This window comes from Muscardinus avellanarius, assembly GCF_963383645.1.
Source record: "Muscardinus avellanarius genome assembly, chromosome: 1".
NCBI classification, from domain to species: domain Eukaryota; kingdom Metazoa; phylum Chordata; class Mammalia; order Rodentia; family Gliridae; genus Muscardinus; species Muscardinus avellanarius.
The window spans coordinates 36,387,673-36,409,201 of record NC_137786.1 but is presented as its reverse complement, the minus strand read 5'-3'; the positions used below and the strand labels follow the sequence as shown (position 1 = coordinate 36,409,201).

The window sequence follows — 21,529 nt, the reverse complement described above, 5'->3', positions numbered from 1 at the left end:
TATTTTTAATGCTCTACTTCATTAATTTCTGCTCTGATTTTAATAATTTCCTGTTTTTTATTGGCTTTGAGGTTAGATTGTTCCTGTTTTTCAAGGGCTTTGAGGCATGTCCTTAGGTTATTTATTTGAAGATTTTCTGTTTTTCTTATGTGAGAATTCAGTGCTATAAATCTTCTTCTTAATACCGCCTTCAAAGTGTCCCGGAGGTTTTGATATGCTATTACCACTTCTCTTTAATATAGTACCTGAGACTCTAGCCAAAGCAATAAGGCAAGAAAAGGAAACCAAAGGAATACAAATAGGAAAAGAAGAACTCAAACTTTCACTATTTGCAGATGACATACTACACTTAGAAGACCCAACAAACTCAACCAAAAGGCTTGTAGAATTTATGGACAAATTCAGCAAAGTATCTGCATACAAAATTCAATCTTAAAACATCAGAAACTTTTTTGTATACCAACCATAAATCCACTGAAAAAGAAATCCAGAAAACACTTCCACTCAGGATTTCCCACAAAAAATAAAATACTTAGGAGTAAATTTAACCAAGGAAATAAAAGACCTCTACAAAGAAAATTATAAAACATGGAAAAAAGAAATTGAAGACCTTTGAACATGGCAAGATCTTCCATGTTCATGGATAGGTGGAATAAATATTATCAAAATGGCCATACTTCCAAAAGTGATCTACAGATTCAATGTAATGCCCATTAAATTACCAAGATTATTTCACAAAGACATAGAAAATCAGTCCTTAAATTCATTTGGAAAAAAAAACCTGGATAGCCAAAGTATTTCTCAGCAACAAAAACAATGCAGGAAGAATCACAATAACTGACTAAGTATACTGCAAAGCTATTGTAATACAAACAGAAAGATACTGGCACAAAAACAGATACATAGACCAATGGAGCAGAATAGAAGACTCAGAAACAAACCCACACCACAGCCAATTGGTTTTTTACAAAGGGGCCAAAGACTTACACTGGAAAAAGATAGCCCATTCAATAAATGGTGTTGGCAAAACTGGTTAACCATATGCAGAAAAATGAAACTTTCTCACCTTGCACGAGTCAATTCAAGATGGATCAAATACTTTGAAATTAGATCAGAGACCTGAGGCTCCTTGAAGAGGGCATAGTTCCAACACTGCAACACATAGGCACAGATAAATACTTTTTCAACAAGACCCCAAAGGTACAACAAACTAAAAGGCAAATCAATGCACGGGACTGCATAAAATAAAGAGCTTCTGTACAGCAAAGGAAACTATCAAGAACCTCAACCGAGAGCCAACAGAATGGGAGAAGATTTTTGCCAGGTACTCCTCTGATAGCAGACTAATATCTAGAATATACAGAGAACTCAAAAAACACAGCACTAAGAAAACAAATGACCCAATTAAAAATAGGCAAGTGAATTAAATAGATATTTCATGAAGGAAGAAATTCAAATGGCCAATAAATGCATGAAAAAATGCTCAAGAATGGCAATCACAGAGATGCAAATCAAAACTACCCTGAGATTTCACCTAACTCCAACTAGAATGGCAATCATTCAAAACACAAACAACAACAAATGCTGGTGAGGTTGTGAAGAAGTGGGAACTCAAAAACATTGTTGGTGGGATTGCAAATCAGTTCAAACCCAGTATGAAGAATCCTCAGAAGAAGAATGGGAAAAAACTTACCATTTGATCCAGCAATACCACTTCTGGGTATCTACCCAAAAGAAAGGAAAAAAAACTATCAAACTAATACATGTGTATCTTTGTTCATCGCTGCACAATTCACCATGGCTAAACTATGGAACCAGCCAAGATGCCCATCAACAGATGAATGGATTACAAAACTGTGGGATATTTACACAATGGAATTTTACTCAGCCATAAAGAAAAACACAATTCCATCACTTACAGATAAATGGATGAAATTGGAGGACATTGTGCTAAGTGAGATTAGTCAGTCACAAAAAATAAGAAATCAAATGGTCTCCCTAATATGTGAATGCTAGGGAGAAATGGGTAACAGGAGGAACTATAGATGAAGAAAGAGATCTAAAAATCTTAAAAGATCTTAAAAGAGATTTAAAAATTTCCTATTTTAATAATTTGCTCCTCTAGAGCAAATAAAGCAACCTAACTGAGGGGACAGGAGAGGGGAAGAGGGAAACTCTCTAAAGCACATGATGTACTTAAACATATCAAAGTCAATCACTATGCCATGTATAGGAAGGAGGGAATGGGGCAGGAATTAGATAAAGGCTAACTGGATGATGTGTACATGTATGTCTCCACCATCTTTTATCTCATTCAGATGTATGACTACAATGCACCAATAAAAACTAAATAAATAAAAGCAAAAAATTTAAAATGTCAATAGTTTAAGAGAAAACACTTATTTTTAAACTCTAAAACAACAAAAAGAGAAAAATTTTAAGTTGAGCTAAGATGGAAAACTGGGTCATTTCCTCTACTAACATATGATTCAGATACTCATATCTTACTGCTAGGTAAAGAAATAATTAGAATAGTATCTATGTCAACAGTATATTAGCGAGACACTCAATCTATTACTCTTATCTAAGTAATTTTTCTCTTTAATTTGTATATATGTATATAATATGTACTCATAGAGATTATACATATGCATAAACATGTTATCTCTCCCTTTTAGTGGGCAGCCATGTATCAGCGATGATGAAGAAACAAAAGAGGTGGATCTTCCTGAGATAGAAGCAGACTCAGGGTGTCCTCAGCCAGTTCTTCCAGAAAATGGATTTATCTGGGTTAGCATGCTGACCTTCACTTTTGGTTTGGAGTTCAAAAAAGAGAACTTAGAAAGAATGTATTTTCTTTTCAATGGCGTTATCCTTTTCCTATTTTAATAATCTTCTGTTGACATTAAAAATACAAAGTAAGATTTATACATGCCTGACCACTCTCATCCTGAGCTCCCTGCAGATGTCTTCATACCTGGTTGTTAAATGAAAGGACAGAAAGTTGTTTGTGTTCTTTGATACCACTTAGTTCAAAGGATGATGGTGTAATTGTGTGGGTAGAGAATAGACTTTATCCCAGCATTTTTGGAGGCTGAGACAAGAGGATTATGGCTCATAGCCAGCCTCAACTACTACTTAGTGAGGCCCTTTGCAACTTAGGGAGACCTTTTTTCAAAATAAAGAATAAAAAATGAAGCTGGGGATATAGCTTGGAGGTAGAATGCCCCTGGGTTTCATACCCAGTACTGCACACACACAAAATGTAACTTTAGCATAATATAAGTTTGGATTATTTATAAGAATCTGAAACTAAGTCCAGTTGTTTATTTCAAAATATAAACAAACTAATTTTTTTTATTTCAGGCATGTTACCAGAAAGATAAACTATATTTAGGTATAATCTGTAATTGGAGGCACTGGGTTTGTGTTGTCTTTTTAAGTTGGAAACTGTAGAGTCCTTAAGCAGTCAATATAATCGTAATGTGCCTTTTAATTTCATCTTTCTTATGAAGCCACATGTGCTTCTAATACTTACTGTCAGGTTTGTGGCTTTAGAAATAAACCTTTCAGGAGATACATAATACTTAAATTTGATTACATAAGGCATGCTCCCTATTTAATTTACCTCTCTTTCTTTCTTTCTTTCCTTCTTTCTTCCTTTCTTCCTTTATTGCGGTATTGAGGATGGAACCCAGGGTTATTCTATCTCTGAGCTACACCCCCAGCTCTTTTTATTTTTTAGTTTAAAACAAGGTCTCACTAAGATGCTGAGGGTCTCACTTAGTTACTGAGGCTGTCCTTGAACCAACTAGCCTCCTCTCTAAGCCTCCCAGGTACTGGGATTACAGACATACATACACCAATGAGCCTTGTTTTGTCATTCAAATTTTAAAAACACATGAAGGCTCTACACAATGATTCATGATTATTATAACTCCTTTTATAATATTAATTTATTTGTGCCTTAGTCTATTTATTGCTGCAATAACCAAATACCACAGACTGGTTACAAAAAAGAGGCTTATTACCTCAAACAAAATTCTGGAGCTGTGAAGTCCAAGAGTGTGGCATTGGTCCCTGCTGAGGGCTTTCTGCTGTGTCAGAACATGGCTGAAGAGGAAGTGAGCACACACAGGCAGCGGGAGAAAGGGTGGAGCAGAACCTGTCCTTTTATCAGTAGCATTAGTCCATGCATGAGGGCACACCCTTGACCTGAACACCTCTCTTGTTGCAAATGATAACTAAATTTCCATGTGAGTTTTAAGAGGGACATTCAAACCAAAGCAGTGTGTTGATGTTTTTAAGAAATAAACTTGCTCCTTCATTTATTTTGCTCTTTATCAAAGACCTGATCTGTATCTGCTAATAGATTTTACTCAAAAGTATAACAACTTAAATTTTTCCTAATGAACAATTTCTGGCTTTGAAAGAATCAAACCTCCCCTTGTATGGATTTAAACAGAGGCAGTTATGACTAACTGCAGGCTAGAACTATGATATTACTGAACATGAGGATGTTTATTCAGTGCTCAGGACACAGTCCTCCCTCTATAGACAAGTGAAAGTGACTTTGGGTAAGGTTTCTTTGTTCAGCTGGCTTAGCAGGTGTGTTGGTCTAAACTTGATAGTTGCAATAGGAACTTATAGGTAACTTCTTCATAAGACGAATGGAAACAAATGTTCACGATAATAATTTATTTCAAGAGGAATTCACACACAAAAATAATGTATAGTCTTTGAATAAAATATCTAAATTATTAATCCTATCCATTAGCCCTTTTCCCTAGAAAACAAAGACACAATAGTAATAACCAATAGTAAGATAGTCTTTTTATATCCAGGAAATTAAGAATCTTCTAGAAGACAAGTTAAGTCGCGTGGCCAAGTAACAACAAAAGTTGATGTTTGTGCTTTCACCTATCTTAAAAATCCCAATTTCAATTCTGAGATAATAACTTCCCAATCGATTCTTGGTCCTCTTCTTGGTAAAAGAAGAGAGTACTGCATCACTACTCCACCCCGGGAAGAATAGTGTTTTGCAAAGTTTCAAGGAATTAGTAAGACCCCTGTCAAGATTCAGGAGACAGAGATATGGTTTTGAGGTTGCCACTCAGGCGTCAGAGATGTGCATCCCCATCTCCGTGCCTTTAAATACAGAGCCCTACAAAAATAGAACTTTTACAAGTTGCCTTCAGATTTGAAAGAATGGTATAAACTTCATGAAGCTGGAGAAGCCAAGGCAGTTTTCACAGAAGATGTTTTGTTTGAGTTGTATCTCAAGAGAAAGGAAGAGAGGAGGTATCAGTGACAGACAGAACAGCCAAGTGAAGACATTAGTCACCAAAGAGAATATTATTTTCAAAGAATGACAGTCAATTTGTTTCACTAGAGCATGGGTTCTATGGTAGAAAATAATAGTAAGTGATGATGGAAAAGTAGGTTAAAGCTAATACTTTAAACTAAGAACTATAACACTCGTTTTTATTTTGAAAATGGATTTATTAATTTTTCTGGCAGTGCTGGTTAAAATTTTTAGTAAGTCCCCTGTGTGATAATAGTTGCCCTTTACCCATTAATTAGGAAAATATATAATGACCCATGGTTATTAGGAAATGAGAAATATTTTTAAAAGATTTGTAGTTCATTAGTCACAATAATAACTACGTTTATCTGCTTTATATGTAGGATACCTTATTCAATTTATAATCACAACACAAAGTAAGTACGTAGCTTTTCTACTCTAGGAATAGTACAAAATCTAATATATAGTGAGGAGCAAGTTTTTAGGTATAATGTATATAATCAATTAAGAATAGGAATAAGGAAAACAGACTCAAAGAATAACCAGATGGAAAGTTTTCCTGTAAGAGATAAAAAATGCTATGAACAAAGATAGTGATAATGAAGAAGAAAAAGAGGGACCTAGATGTATGGCTGCAATGCACCAATAAAAATCTAAAAAAAAGAACAGGAGGTATTTTGGAGCATAATTTGAGAAGACTGTGACTGAGTAGATAGATGATGGAGTAGACGAAATCCAGATGATCCTGAGATCATTAGAGACTCTTATTCATAGCATTAATAATTGTCTATTTTAATTTTAGAATGAAAAGAAACTATACTCAGTTGGGGAAGAAGTTGAAATTTCATGCCTTACTGGATTCAAAACTGTTGGATACCAGTACTTCCGATGCTTACCAGACAGGACCTGGAGGCGAGGGGATGTGGAATGCCAACGTGAGAACTGGGTGAACGTTTTGTGTGATTACTCTGCAGGATGAGTGAGCTCAATATAAATAGAGGAAAATCACACCCTCGGATAAGCACATTTTACTATTTTTTAGTCACTGTGGTGAAAAGACTTAGTGAAGCAGTAAATATGGCTCATTTGCCAAAATTAGATTTCAAAACAACTCCATATTGCAATTCTCCTGCATATCAGTTTCATATGCACAGCACTGTGAAGCATGCTCTTAGAAAGAAATCCAGGAAGTCTGCAAACTGTCTCTAACCACAGACATCTGCCTTGTCTGATGTAAAAATTGGTGAGTCCCAAGAAGATGATACGTAGCTTCTTTTTGTATAGAAATGGGTTATGTGGCATGCAGTTGTCTCCAGGACCCTAACCATTGGAGCATATTGACATTGTTTGCTGAGGAGACTGAATGAGATTGTAGGCCCTGTACATACTCTACTACAGTAAACACTGAGATTCAAAAAGGCTCAAATGGGGACCCCAGGAACTTATTATGGGACTCCTTGAAGAAGAGTGGAGACCAACATCAGTTAGAATGACCTACTTCTATGTCACTCACAATGTAGTAACTTGCTTTGGGAAAACCCAAAAAGTAGAAAAGGAAAAAAGGAAAAGTAGTAGTTTCTTGGAAGGAAAAGAAGGTCACAATGAAAGAGTGAAAGTTGTCTATGTCTGGAGCCACTTCTTAGCAAAGGAGCCTCAGATAACAGAACTCAAGGGGGATTTTCAGTAGAGTTGCTGAGGGGATACTTGGAATCCTTAACCTTGAGGTCTCATGATCAAGCAGAGGTGCCAACACTGAGAAAATGTGGTAAATCTTATTAACATCACCTTTTGAGTTATATGAAATCTGCCTATATTTGTTGAGTGCTCTGTTCAGACACTAATCATGACTGAAATATTGCTCTCCTCCAGGGACTGGGTGCCTCAAGCCGGTTGTGCGGGAACTCCTGGTGCTCACACCCTTTCAGACAGTATACAAGATTGGTGAATCCATTGAGCTGACCTGCCCCAAAGGTTTTGTTGTCTCCGGGCCATCAAGGTACACATGTGAGGAGGGTTCCTGGACACCACCTATTTCAGACTCACTCACCTGTGAAAAAGGTGAGTAGCAGCTCAGGAGTGGGGATTCTAATAAGGTCTGGCTCCCCAGGAGTGGTAATAAAGGATCTATAGCAATGCTATTTCTTAACATTTTTCTGGAGGCAGAGAGCAGAAGTTTCCACTGGAAAGCTAGGTCATATCTCCCTGTAGAGGTGATATGGTCTAATAAATGATTAACCAGTGGATGTTTTCAAATTTATAGAGTAGGTTAAATTTTCTTTGTAAAACTTTGATATTTAGGAGTTGAAGATCAGAATTGATCATATAGGCCAGGCATTGTGCATGCTTGTAATCTCAGCATTTGGGAGGTTGAGACAGGAGGATCATGGTTTTAGGGTAGCCTCAGCTATTACTTAGTGAGGCCCTTTGCAACTCACTGAGAACCTGTTTCAAAATAAAGAATAAAAAATAGGACTGGGGGTGTAGCTTGGAGGTAAAATACCCCTTGGTTTCATGTCCAGTATGGAAAAAAAAAAAAGAAGAAGAATTGATCATCTAGGAATATCAGAATTGATGGTTCACTAAACTTTGGGGTTCAAATGGAGAGCCATAGAAAAGTAGTAAAATATAATTGGGCATGTTATTCTTACCTAAAAGAAATTTTCTGATGCTTTTGAATAAAACAAGCAATTCATCATCTATGTTTCCTTGTATCAAATTCTCTAAAACAAATCTTTTTTTTGTTTTTTGTTTTGTTGTTGTTGTTTACTGCTAGGTGGTAAACTTTGAAAAATCTGCCTAAGCCCCATTCCTCAACCTTCATGAAGCTGTTGATTAGAGATTGGCTGAACATTTGGTATTTGTTTAAAAAAAAACCCTCCTAACTAGGAATGTTTTCACTAAAAATAAATAATAAGCATTTGAAGAGATAGACTTATTTACCCTGATTTAAACATTACACAATGCATACATGTATCCAGGCATCACATTGTATTTCCCAAATATCTACTATCTTTGTATCAATTCAAATGCTTTCATCTCAATACAGTAGTGCATACCTGTAATCACAGGGCTAGGAGGACTGCAAGTTTGAGGCCAGCCTGGGCAATTCAGTGAGATCTTGTCTCAAATTTTTAAAGTAAAAAATTCTGGAGATGTAGCTCAGTGAATCCTTGGGTTTAACTCCCAGTACCACAAACAACAACAAAAAAGTTTCAATTAAAATAAGCAAAATAAATTAAAACTCTTCTAGTTAATCCAAATGTTCTCCACAATTGAGTGAATCATTGTTTTAGAGAGAAGAAAATATTTTAAAACATTTTTGAAGAAATTGATTAGAGAATACTTTTGAATTCTCATACATATGTTTTTACTCAATCATTTCAGTGGCCTCATTAACAATTAATTCAAAAATAACTGTTGCAAATCACTTTTGTTTAATTGTTTAAGCCTTAATGAAATAACACAATGTCTCCTCCTTTATTGTTTTAGTTTACATATTGAATCAACTTCTGCAATAATAACTGTCATAAGTAGATTTGGAGACAAGCAAAAGTGATCTAGCAAACATACAGCTCTGTCCATAAGGTAGAGCACCGTGAAGCTCAAGAAGAGAATGGCGCAAAAAATGTGAAATAGTGTGAGGCGGTCAGCTAGCTGGGGTCTGAGCACCAGCTCATCTGGCCAGTCCATTGATTGTAGATTAGAGAGTGCTTGCTAATTCTTATCTTCCAAGTTCCTCAATAGGCTTGTTCAAATAATGTCTCATTTTTAATCAGAAAATCCTTGAGGAGCCATCTGAGATCAGATATGATTAGACTCATTTTGCCTTTGAAAAAAAAATCAGAGGCACCCAGAGGCTAAATTAGATGCAAGGTTATACAAGTCTGAGTCAAACTAAATTCTGCAGCTGTTCTGATAACCCCTAAACTCGTGATCATGCTGCTTCTTTATTGTCTCCTGGGCTTCTATAATGTATGAAGGAAAGGGAGAAAGTTAACCTTTCAAATGACTTTAGGTAGAACTATTGATAAATACATTTCCTGGGAACTTTTGAGATCTTCAGGTTAATATTGTATCTTGGTTTCATTGGGCTCCTGATCACAATAAGAAATGATAAATAGTATGACTATCAGATAAATGGGTGTGTTTGGAAATTGCAGGCTCCATAGAATTACCATGCTATGGACACCATCACTGATAGCTTCTTCCTAAGAGCATCCCTAAGAGCATGTGTAGACACATATTCATGCACACACACAGATGACTCTGTCCTTGGATAAGAAATTGAAATTATGATCCAGCTGGATGTGATGGATGTACACCTGTAATCCCAGTATTTAGGAAGCTGGGACAAGGCCAGCATGTGATAACTTAAAGAGACCCTGTTTCAAAATAAAACATAAATTGGTGTAACTCAGAGGTAAAACACCCTGGGTTCACACACACACACACACACACACACACACACACACACACACACACATTCCCTCTCTCTCTCTCTCTTCCTCTCTTTCTCTCTCACCAAAGGTCACAAAAAGTTCTCATGTCCAAGTTCTCAATACGCTGAGCAATGTGGGCAGCTCAGTAACAGTACCTGCTTCAATCTGAGGCTTTGAGAAAGACCAAGGACTCCTGCCATGTGCTCTGTGACAACTGAAACTGATTCTCTTTGGCAACAATGCATTTCTTGTGGCTTTTGCTTGTCTCATGTGTAAATTTTTTAACAAAGGCAAAGAAGCATAACTTTACAACAAACCCACCAGCCAAATAAAAGCAAAACAAAAAACCCAGTCCCATAATCCCACATCACTGTGAATCTTAGTAGCATCAGCCTTTCCCGAGCTACAGATCTCCAGGTTTATGAAGCTTCTGGTTCAAATCTGACCAGATGGAATGAGGACCCTAACACAGGATCATAGTAAAAAAAATGAAATGCAGCAAAGAAGGAAAGCTATGATTTTTTCAACCTTTATTCTTGTCTATAACATAAACCTCCTTTCTCTTATCAAACCTAGTGGGCCAAGAAGAAAAACCATGAGCCATGTAATTTGAGACACTATCTAGATATGGCTGCTATTTCCTATCTTGACAGTTAACTGGATCACAAAGACCATCTTGCTCCCGTGGACTGGATGCCTGACTTGTCAGCTCCAGATGGAGAGAGTTTGTTTCATCTAACATGTGCAGGAGGGCATCCCCAGTTCCAGCATAATTGTTCTAAAGATTCTCTGGGTGGGCCTCCATATAGACAAAGATGACCAAGGGTAATATACCCCAAGTGTCATTCTTTCTACTTTAATCCCCTTCCTTCAAGTACATATTACTCACTCCCTCGCCTTAGTCCAACCATCATTTCCTGATGAATCTTTTCCCATTAGAGACTTTATAATATATTATCTCTTGAAACTGTGTTCCCTTTTTTTAATACTCTTGTCAACTCTTGATAATAAATCCATTATTAGATTAATTGATTAATGTCTGCTTTCCTCTTATACTCTAGATTGATGAAGAAGCAACTGATGCTGCCTCTTTCTTCCCCTTTTCCTCCATCACCTCCCCTCCACTTAACCTTGTCCCTTTCTCCTTCCTTTCTTCTTCCTTCTTTCCTTCTTTCTTTTTTACTTCCTTACTTCCATCCTTTTCTACTTTCTGTCCATACTTTCTTCTTGCCCTTATTTCCTTCTTCATCATAATATACTACTGCCTCAGATATTATTCATGGGCAAGTTCTTGCAGTTAGGAGTTGTATTTCTCTATTGATTCCTCTTGCAAGAACTTTGGACTTTTAAGTCAAATGTTGGATCCAAAAAAGCCATTTGCAAGGTTTTCCTAGTCAACAGTCATATTGTTCCATGCAGTGTATATTATTTGTGTCTTCATCTTCTCTGACTTCTCAGAAACCTTCAACACATATGTTCTTTCTTTGGTTTCTAAGACACACCTTCTTGTTTAGCTCCTACCCCTCTGATTATCGCTTTATGCTTTCTGTAGCCTCTTGCCTGTGCTAGGATATTAAACGTTAGACTTCCTTCAGGCTCAGATATGTCCCCTCACCTCATGTCACACCCTCCTGCTGAGGAATCCCCCCACATTCAGAGCTTCAGTGAGTCCCTCATAAGCTAATAAATTTATATCTTGAGCACAGCCTTCTCTACTGAGCTTTAAAATCATACCTAAACTCTTCTCTCTTTATATTCTTTGAATGTCTTAAAGCTACCATGAATTCAGCATGTGTGGAGAAAAACACTCGATTCATCACTCTCTCTGCCTAAAACTAAACATCTTCAAATATTTTTGCTTTTAGATAAGGTGCCAATGTCTATTTCCTCATGCAACCCAGAAAATTAAAAATCATACTTGACAGCTTTCATAACTTACCACAGTATGTGATACCATTGATTTTAACTTGCTTCATATATCCTAGTGTATCTATTCTCTCTACTTCCACCTTGGTACTTTGGTCTCAATTACCATACCCTTTCACCTGAGTTACCATAATAACCTCATATACTATCTGACACATCTCTCTTGAGCCCCTGTGCCTCTCCAAATCTATTATCTAAGCAAAAGCCAGAAGCCATTTCTTTTTCAAAATCGAGATGCTATTTTGTCACACCACTCCCTGCTTAAAACCCATCAAAGACCTTGCACTGCTCAGAAAATGAAGGCGGAAGGGGAGCCTCCTTAGACCCCGCACAGACTACCACATATCTAATTCTCAGGCCACATCTTGTCACATGCTTTTGCTTTTCGGCACTTCAACCATACTGGCCTTTTCTCAGTTCCAGGAAACTCACATGCTGCCTGCCTTTTGAACACTTTTGTACCCGATGTTCTCTCTGCTTCAAACAATATCCTCTCCTCCCTCCCCGTTTTGACATTCCTACTCTTTCTGGTTACATCAATTTGCTTGATTAGATGCTTTCTCTCTAATAGCACTAATAATAGCAGTAATTCTATATGTGTTAGTGTGTTCTATCAATGCCTATCTGCCTCACAAGACAACAAACTCTGTGGGCACAGAATACAGGTTAGATTCTGCCCAACCCATGATCCCCAGAACCTAGCAGATTTCAGAGAATATCACAAGTGTTCAGTACATATTTGAGAAGCAAATGTACAGAAACTCCACCGATTTCATTTTCTCTGAACTTAACAGCAATTTCAGGTTGGAAAATGGCAGTGTATGTTAGCTTGAAATGATGGTTCAGGTGGAGTATATAATAGAAGGTGGAGTATTTGTAGAAGCCAAAATGGAGGACCAAACTACAGGAGATAACTGAGAACGCCTTGCTACTCCTTTTCTCTTGAGTTCTAGCTTATCTCTAGAAATCTATGCTGTGTGATGTTTTTTTCTCCTTTTTATTTTGTTTCAGATAGTCTAACAAAATTAAAGGGCCATTGTCAGCCAGGTCAAAAACAGTCTGGATCTGAATGCATTTGTATATCTCCAGAAGAAGACTGTGGGTAAGAAGTCCTCTGTGGACTGTGTTTGCAAATTGGAAAAACCAGTCTAGTGTAACCAGCTTGATGGAAAATCTGAGCTTCTTGGAGCACAAACATGAAACATATTAATTTTCACATAACTGATAACCCTGTGCACTGTTGAATTTCTCATTCCCCATTGGGTAACAAGCTATTTTAGTTATCTCTCAGCCTGGTTCCCTAAGACTGCATGTCTTTTGTTTATTTAAGCAGTCTCATTTTTATTTTAAAGGCTTACTCTTGTCCGTTTAAAAACTTCAAACTCAACTATATCAAAGTTTTCCTTTCCCCAACTATGCATCGGGAAAGGTTTTAACTATAATAGCTTAAGATGAAATTTTGTTTCTCTATCTCACAAAATAAATGCAGAGGTGTGTGTTCCAGGGTAGCATGGCGACTAATATATCCTAAAGACAGAGCGTCTTCCCTGAACTCTGTTTCACCATCCTCCCAATTATTTGTCATGCAAGATTTTTCTGTTGAAGCAGGAAGGAAGGCTGGCCCAAACAGGGACAAGTTCTTTCAAGTTTTCCCAGAAGACCCACCATTTGCTTGCATCTCTTAACTTTCTCCTATTCACATGGCAAGAGAGGCTGGGGAATGCAATTCTTTATGCCTAGACATTCAAAAGCCAGGAATGGTGGCACATACTTGTATTCCCAATACTTGGGAGGCTCAGACAGGAGGATTGCAGGTTCAAAGCCAGCTTCGGCAATTTAGGGAGGCCCTCTGCAACAGAGTGAGTCTTTGTTTCCAAATAAGAAATAAAATTAGGGTTCGGGTATAACTTGGAGGCAGAATGCCTCTGGGTTCAATCCCTACTACCAACAACAACAACAGCAACAACAAAGACTATACATAGCTGGGATTATTTCAGTGCTAATTCTCATTGCTCATATATTCCTCTATGACGAGGTGAACAAATATTTGTAAGGACTCAATGGCTGTCATTTTGGAAAGCAAGGAGTTTTTTCTGTCTATCTCTCCTGACATAGTTTGGCCCATTGTGACTTGGTCTACCCTACTTGATATTCATCACAAGTGGCCCTCAAAGTGGTTTCATGCTACTGAGTTTCATCACCAGCAAATGGTCTTTTGAGGACTACTTACAACATTCACATTATCTATTTAATCAGTGGAAGCTTCTCTCCTTATCTGTTCAATACCAAATCTTGAGAATACAAGCTGTCCCTTCTCCCTCTATATACTTTAGATTTTTTATATGGATCGAAGGTGTTCATGGGAATGGCTATCCCCACAGCCTCAGTTCCCTGAATGTAGAAAGTAGCCTTTTGTTCCCATTTATGGGTTCTAGTTCCTGGAAACAATTTTGTACACTGGTTTACTGATTGTTAGCTCTAAAGTAGATATCAGAAGAGAAACTCAAATTTGAAGCAATCAAGGAAATCTTGCCTTTGCAGCAAGAGAAAGGCTATGGCCACGTGTTAACTATGGTAATAGGACTCATTCATTTACTTAGGGAGATGAAGCAGGTCACCCAGGGAATCCTTTAAATGCGTATGCTTTAACCACAGTATAAACACACTTGAAACACTATACAATGATATAAGGTCCATATGACATATTCTACATTGATGTTGCAGTAACTGAGTATTCTGGAGATCAGAGAAGACACAGACCATGGACCTGGTTGATCTTGGTAGGCTTCAGTGTCACCAGGAACTGCACTGGATAAAGATAAAGAAGAGACCATGCATTTTTTTTACTGAGCAAGGCATAGAGGGTAGCAAAGGAAAAATTATCATACCAATCTAGAAAATAATCAAATCAACTGCCTGGTGATAGCAATTTAGGAGGATGGGAAATAATGCTAGGAAGGATAGTTGAACAGATAAAATTATGGAAGATCTTACTGAGTTCTTCAGACTTAAAGTTGAAGTCATTTTGGAAAACTACCAAGATTAAGATGAAAGTTTATAAAGGTGAATCCCAAGCCAGGTGTGATGGCGCACACTTGTAATCCCAGTGCTTGGGAGGATAAGACAGGAGGATCGTACATGTTTGAAGCCACCCTCAGCTACTTAGTGAGGCACTCCATAACTTAGTGAGACCCTGTTTTAAAATAAAGAATAAAAACTAGGGCTGGTACGTAGCTCAGAGGTAGAATTCTCCTGGGTTTGACCCCCAGTGCCACAAAATAAGAAGATGAAATAAGGGACTGAAAGGAGAGAAATTATATTTTTTTAAATATAAAAAGCTGAGTGGTAAGTTAACATATTGACTATCTGATTTTTCTGGATTTTCCTATGTAAATTATTGCTTTCTTTTTCTGAACAGTCATTATTCTGAAGATCTCTGTGTATTTGATATGGATTCCAAACATTACTTTACTTCACCTGCTTGTAAGTTTTTGGCTGAGAAATGCTTAAATGATCAGAAACTTCATTTTCTACATATTGGTTCCTGCCAAGATGGTCCACAGTTAGAATGGATTCTTGAAAGGATAAAACTTGGATCCAATAGCACAAAGAAAGAATCCTGTGGCTACAACACCTGCTACGATTGGGAAAGGTGTTCAGGTAAGCTTCGGCCGCATACTAGAAATACTCTCTAAATTTATCTCAGGTGATATAGTATGTTTTCTTTGCATTTAGAACTCATGGTTCTTTTTTCAAATAACTTCTCCTAAAAATAATTTATTTTTACTGTAAGCAATATTTTGAAATGACTTAAACAGAAAGGACAAAATATAACCATACACAGTTAGAAGTAACTTCCTTTATACTCTGGGTGTTTTTTCATTTTTTTCTATGTGCATAATCAGAATTACACTTAGACCCCAGTAATAAGAGCCTCGTGCTGGTCTCTCACTTCAGGCACTCCCTCCACAACCAGCTTTGAAGGCCCTCCTTCAAAATCGTCTAGTCATTCCTCTGGGGTGGAGACCTGCTAGGGGCTGGTAGGACTGGATCTCATGTAGATACCATTCGCCAAAAGGATCTTCCTTAAATGCCTTAAATAATCTCCCAGTGCCTGGACCAGCCAGGGCTGGCGCAGACACCCTGAGCCCATATAGGGTTCCACATGTACCCAGGTACTATATCCCCCCTTCTCCTGCTTCTCTTCTCCATCATGACCGACTAAGCTAGATGCTCTAAAAAGCAGTGTGACTCATGCTTATGGTGTTATTTCTGGCCCAAGGGCAGACCCTCACTCCCCAATAGCAGCCTAATAAGCAACCTGTTCCCATTGGATAGAAGGTTATTCTTGCTCAGGATTGCTTGAACTTGGACTGCCGGTATAATGATGATATTCGAATTTGGGTGACTAATTATATAGACATGCACCCTCATAAAATTACTTTTCCTGGGGCCTCAGAAATCTCAGGGGTAGCCATACACATAATATAAATTTTAAAAGATAAAATAGGATCATGTTCTATGTGATATTTATAAATTGCTGTCTTTCACTTAATACATCATGAAGCAATTTTCATGTCACCATATATTATTTTGCCACTTAATTTTCAATGTCTATAAAAGTGTCTATGGATATTCCATGATTTATTTAACCAATATTTTGGTTAGGTATTTGAATGTCCCCCTATATTTGCTTCTATAAACAGTGCTGTGATGGGTAAATCTATCACAGATAGATCTATGATTTAAGATTATTTCCTCAGAGATATACCTTAGAAAACGGAACTCCTAGGTAAATACTATATTTTAAGTAACAAACTTTACAGAGACAATGCATAAACTTGCTGTCCTGAAGTGTTTCACCATATTATATTCCAATCTTGACACATAATAAAGACTACCTTTCTCTACCCTCTTCAAATCTTAGAGTTGTCACACCTTTATATCCCTGCCAATTTAATATTTATGAATTGACATCCAATTTCCATTTGTACTGCCATTGACATTACATTTGTGAAATGCTTAGGAACAGGAGTTTCAGAATAGTACAATTGCTCCAAGATGAAGTTTGTCCATAGAATAGCCAAACTAAGCTTTACGTTATACACAAAGGCAGTCAGAGATTAGGATTTAACGAAATCGAATAGGAAGCTAAATTTCTCTCGCAATACATTTTCAGAACCCTATCTTAAATCTGGACATAAAGTATGCAATTGAAAAGTTGAATTGTTACATCTAACTTTTGCTAAAACAGCCTTATGTTTGCAAGAAAAAAGACAAAAACCATGTGGTTCTCCTTGGCTCCTCTTTCACTTTCTGACTCTATCAGCTCAGTTCCAGAAAGAAGAGAGATCTTTTTACTCAAAGCCAGGTCCTTCTTGTTCCATCTAAAGCTGACCATCAAGAGTCAGTTTTAATAGGCTGCAAAACTGGCCTGTGACTCAGTGACACAGTGAGTGGGCCATCTAATGGCCCCAGCTCAGGAGGTGAATACCTGGGGCTTCTGACCTTTATGCCTCATGTGAATCAGTAATTCCACACAAAAGACAGCAAACCAGGGTTGATATGCACAATTCTAATCACTATGGAATCATCTTATAGATTAAAAATTTTACTATTCAGTGTTTGGATGCTTGACCAACATCATTACCCAACTGATATTTCTCTCAGAAATAATAATTCGTGGTCAAAACAAGCTGTATTATGCCACATCCTTTTTGTATTTAAATATAACTATTTTCTCTGAGAAATCTAGTATAAGAATATTACTGTCAAAAATACACAAAAATTAATATAATTTGAATAGAAGGGAGGATAACAAAATTGTCCATGACTACAATAAGCAGGCGAGGTATTTAGTGAGCTATTTGGGTTTAGCTTCCACTCATCCTTCTTTATTATGAAGAAAGGTCTTCGTGAAACTCTCTTATTGAAAGGCTTTCCCTTTTCCCATATGTTTCCACAAATGATTCTTTTCAAATATGATTGAATAAAAAATAATTGGCAGCATACAATTTCATTAAATATCTACTTTACTGTGACTCTTGCTGTACATTTACCTGTCCACAGACTTCAGAAATCTAAGTCTGTCCAAAAAAATAGATACTAAAAGTTTAAGGACTTAACCAATATTGCTCAAACTAGCAGGGTGTTTTGGGGGCAAACCAATAATTGAGTATTTCTTAATATGAGATTTAGTTAAGTAATTTAAAATACTCTCTGGATCTGCACATAATCAGAAAGCAAAGAATTTTTACCTAAAGATATGGTCTATGTATCTCTTCCAACCTTCTTAAATTGGTTAAAAATTGTCAGGAGCACAGAAAATTCTGTTTGGAGTAGCAGTATAAAATAGCACCAATGTACAAACTAATGCATTTAAAAAGACAGAGAAATCTATAATGCATTTTATACTCAACCCACTAATGGAAAGTTGGGATACTAGTAATTTCAAATTGAATTGAATGTCACCTTGATGAAACCATGTTCTTGATTACATTGTGCTCTTTGGTACTTCCTTCTTTATCTAAAATAGAATAAGAAAAAGTTTAAAGTAGAATTTCAAAGTAACATAAAGTTCACTTTTGAAAAGTTATAACAGACATGGCTCCCCTAGGGAGCTTATTTTTATGAATATTAAATGTTATGTCTGAATTTCAAAAATATTCCCATCAACTAACAGGAAGAGAAAATTTGGTCAGCAAAAATTCATTTAGCATCCAACATGTGGAAGTCACGGTCCAAAGCATTGTGAGGGGGCTAAAGACAAAGGACCCCTCTAATTGTTCATTAGAAAAGTAACATTACACAATAATTACATGAATCACCTGAACACAAGACAGTATGTGATAAGAACCATAAGAGAGAAATATCTTCTCTCCTTGAAGGGTTTCATCAGCATGAAAATGTGATATCTGAGGGTCGAAGGATTAATTAGTGGAAGTGGTGGAAGATAAAGGTATTCTAAAAATAATCAAGCTAAGAGCATTTACATTATTATAATCATACTAAAAGAGTGGTGACCAGTGCCTTTGTAAAAGCTGTAAGAACTAGTCCCCCCCCCCATCAGAAGTGGAAAAGCCCCTTGGCCTTCTCCAAACTCCATGCCTTTCTACAATGGACAAAACTTTTCATAACTAGAATTTTCTCTAGGTGGTTGACAAAGAATTTAGAAAGGAAATACATACTTTCCCTTAAAATGTTTCTTATCAAGAGCAAGATGCCTGCACAGATGGTGCATATGAGTAGCTCCCCACTTCCTTTCCCTATTTTCTCCCATAAGTTGAGTCACATCTGCTTAAGAGAAGTTCTTAGCTAATGACATCACTGCTGATACTCAGGCTGACCTAGCTAATCTGGTGACATTTGTTATCCCAGACCTATCAAATGTATTCCTTCTTGCATGCACCCAAGATGCAGAATTTGAAATCAATGGATCCAGCAAAATTAATTGAGCATCTTTTTAAGAGATGAGCAGGATATCTAGATAATGATCTACATTTAACGTTCTCAAACACAGCACTTAAAAATGCCTTGAGGAGGAGACATATGAAAAGCTTAAAAGAAAGAATAAAAATATCGGATATGGTACCGAAATTTTCATACTTCTGAAAATTATTTTTAAAAATATGAGGCAGTAGATTAGCAAATGCTTATGAAATGCTTCGCAAAAGAGGTAAGACTTGTAGAAAACAGACTTGTGAATGAAAGTAGAAAAGAACACACGAGTCTGGCAGAAGAAGAGGACAGTATAAGGAAGGACAAAAAATTGGAACACATTTGGGGTCTTGTTTGGAAAACAGAGTTAGTATACTTGTAATGGAGGAGGAAAAAAAGAGAAGCTGAGGTAAAATTATGGAGGACCTTTAGACTTTGACTAAAACATACACATATATAAGTGAACTAAAATTCTTTACTGTAATTTTATTTAATATACTTAACCTTGAAGCCTTTATCCCTAAATTATTATTTTAGAAATATTTCAAGACCAACCACAAGATTTATATAAAGTATGAAATTACTAATTGGCTCCAAAAACCAGGCCCCATAAAAGAGTCACCTAATTTAACTGCTTACAAAAAAAAAAAAAACATATTCCCCAGGTGTCATCCATTAAGAGTCTAGAAAAGCCGGGCACAGTAAAGCACGGTTGTAATTCCAGCACTTGGGAGACTGATACAGGAGGATCGCACAGGTTCGAAGCCAGCCTCAGCTACTTGGTGAGGCTCTCAGCAACTTAGTGAAACCCTGTTTCTAAAAGTATAAAATAGATCTAGGAGTATAGCCTGGAGGTAGAAAAGCCCCTGAGTTCTACCCCTAGTACCACAAAAATAAAAGTCTAGAAAGAAATAAACAAATATGGTACAGAGTTACATAAAAGAGATCAGGCCTGTGCCTCATTTATTACACAACCTACCTGTGCCGTTTACTGAGATCATGGGAAAATTGCTTGACTTTTCTGAGCTCAGTTTCCTCATCTGTAAGAGTTAGTATGATCCATAGATCCTGTGTTTGTTGTGAAAATCCAATTAAATAAAGCATAGAGCATGTTTGGCATACTGTGTGGTTTCAAAATTCATATTCAATAAACAATAATGGTAATGTACTCAGGGAGTACCAACAAGAAAGAAGAAAAAGGGCAGACTGAAGATGCTATGGAAATAAATTAACAAGACTAGTGTCTGAGTGTAGACGGAGAGTGAGAGCCAGTGCTGGAGTTAGTTCAAAACATGATTGGAAGTAGGGAGTGAGCTAGGACCAGGCGGTCCTAGCAGACCCCATGCTGAACCTTACTGATGTAGGAGTGTGCTCTGCCAGCTTGTATTTGGGTCTCTCCAATTAACCACAGTTGGGTCTTTGGGATCATTTGGGGTCTCTGGGCATCTTTTCACCTTCCCCAGTCATTGTCACGGGTGAGCTAAGTAGAAGCAAGTCCTTGAGGTTTTATGATGAGTCCCGTTTTCTCTCTCATTGCAGCTTCCACTTCCACTTGTGTCTGCCTGCTACCCCCACAGTGCATCAAAGGTGGACTCCAACTCTACTGTGTCAGAATGGGATCATCAACACGGGAAAGAACAGCAAATATCTGTGAAGTGGGAGCTGTGAGATGTGCGAACAGGATGGTGGAAATACTGCATGCTGGGAGCTGTTTGGCCTAGCAAACATACTGGCCAATGGATTCATTATCCAAAAGTGAGACCTACAAAAGACATTCCCCTACAAAGAGCATTCTGGAAGAGTTACTGACAGGAACACTTTTGTGTTAGTTTCATGCCGTTATTCTCCAACTCTCCTGTTTTAGCACCCCTTATACAGTTCCAGCCCATGTTGCTCTATAGCATACACTTGAGTTATAACTACCACATTAGTCTAGTAAATTTTCTTTTTCATGTTGTATATAAATAATGATTCTTCTGCAAGACCCGATGAACCCTGTGGTATGAAGCATCTCAAATTAAATTTGAGAGCAAGAACCATAATTTTCTTCAATGAATCAATAAACAGAACAGAACCTATAAAGTACATTCTGCAAGCCCATCCTTCATATGTTCGTTCAACAGACCATTTCTGAGTGTCTACATTGTGCCAGGTACTACTCAACATCCTGGGAAATCAGCAGTGAATAAAAAAGGCAAAGATCTTTACCTTCATGAGCTCACATTCATACCAGGTTAGAAATACCAAAAATAAATATGCACGTAAAATATGAAGTGTATTTGATGTTAATGTGGCTATGGAGGAAATAAAGCAGAGAAGAGTGAGTCCCATCCTAAAGCCTCATCTTATGCAAGGAACAGGAGTATACATTCCTGTAAGCATGATTAGACTGTAGTGGAAATTACTTTTTTAAGGGAGCTAA

The 21,529-nt window shown here is 37.2% G+C and overlaps 1 protein-coding gene across 2 annotated transcripts in view; it reads left to right on the top strand.

Annotated features, from left to right (window-relative positions):
- The window catches only part of C6 (complement C6), a gene marked incomplete at both ends in the record, with an annotated part of 70,428 nt that extends 49,600 nt beyond the window's left edge, over positions 1-20,828 (top strand). Inside the window, 6 exons of one of the 2 annotated variants that reach the window (XM_080703580.1) lie at positions 2,679-2,790; positions 6,108-6,240; positions 7,175-7,363; positions 12,682-12,772; positions 15,089-15,330; positions 20,647-20,828. In XM_080703580.1, the coding sequence (XP_080559706.1) occupies positions 2,679-2,790; positions 6,108-6,240; positions 7,175-7,363; positions 12,682-12,772; positions 15,089-15,330; positions 20,647-20,828 (949 nt within the window). Of the gene's footprint in view, positions 1-2,678; positions 2,791-6,107; positions 6,241-7,174; positions 7,368-12,681; positions 12,773-15,088; positions 15,331-20,646 lie in introns of both variants that reach the window. The other variant, XM_080703579.1, reaches the window with a different exon arrangement.
- Positions 20,829-21,529: the final 701 nt, after the last annotated feature.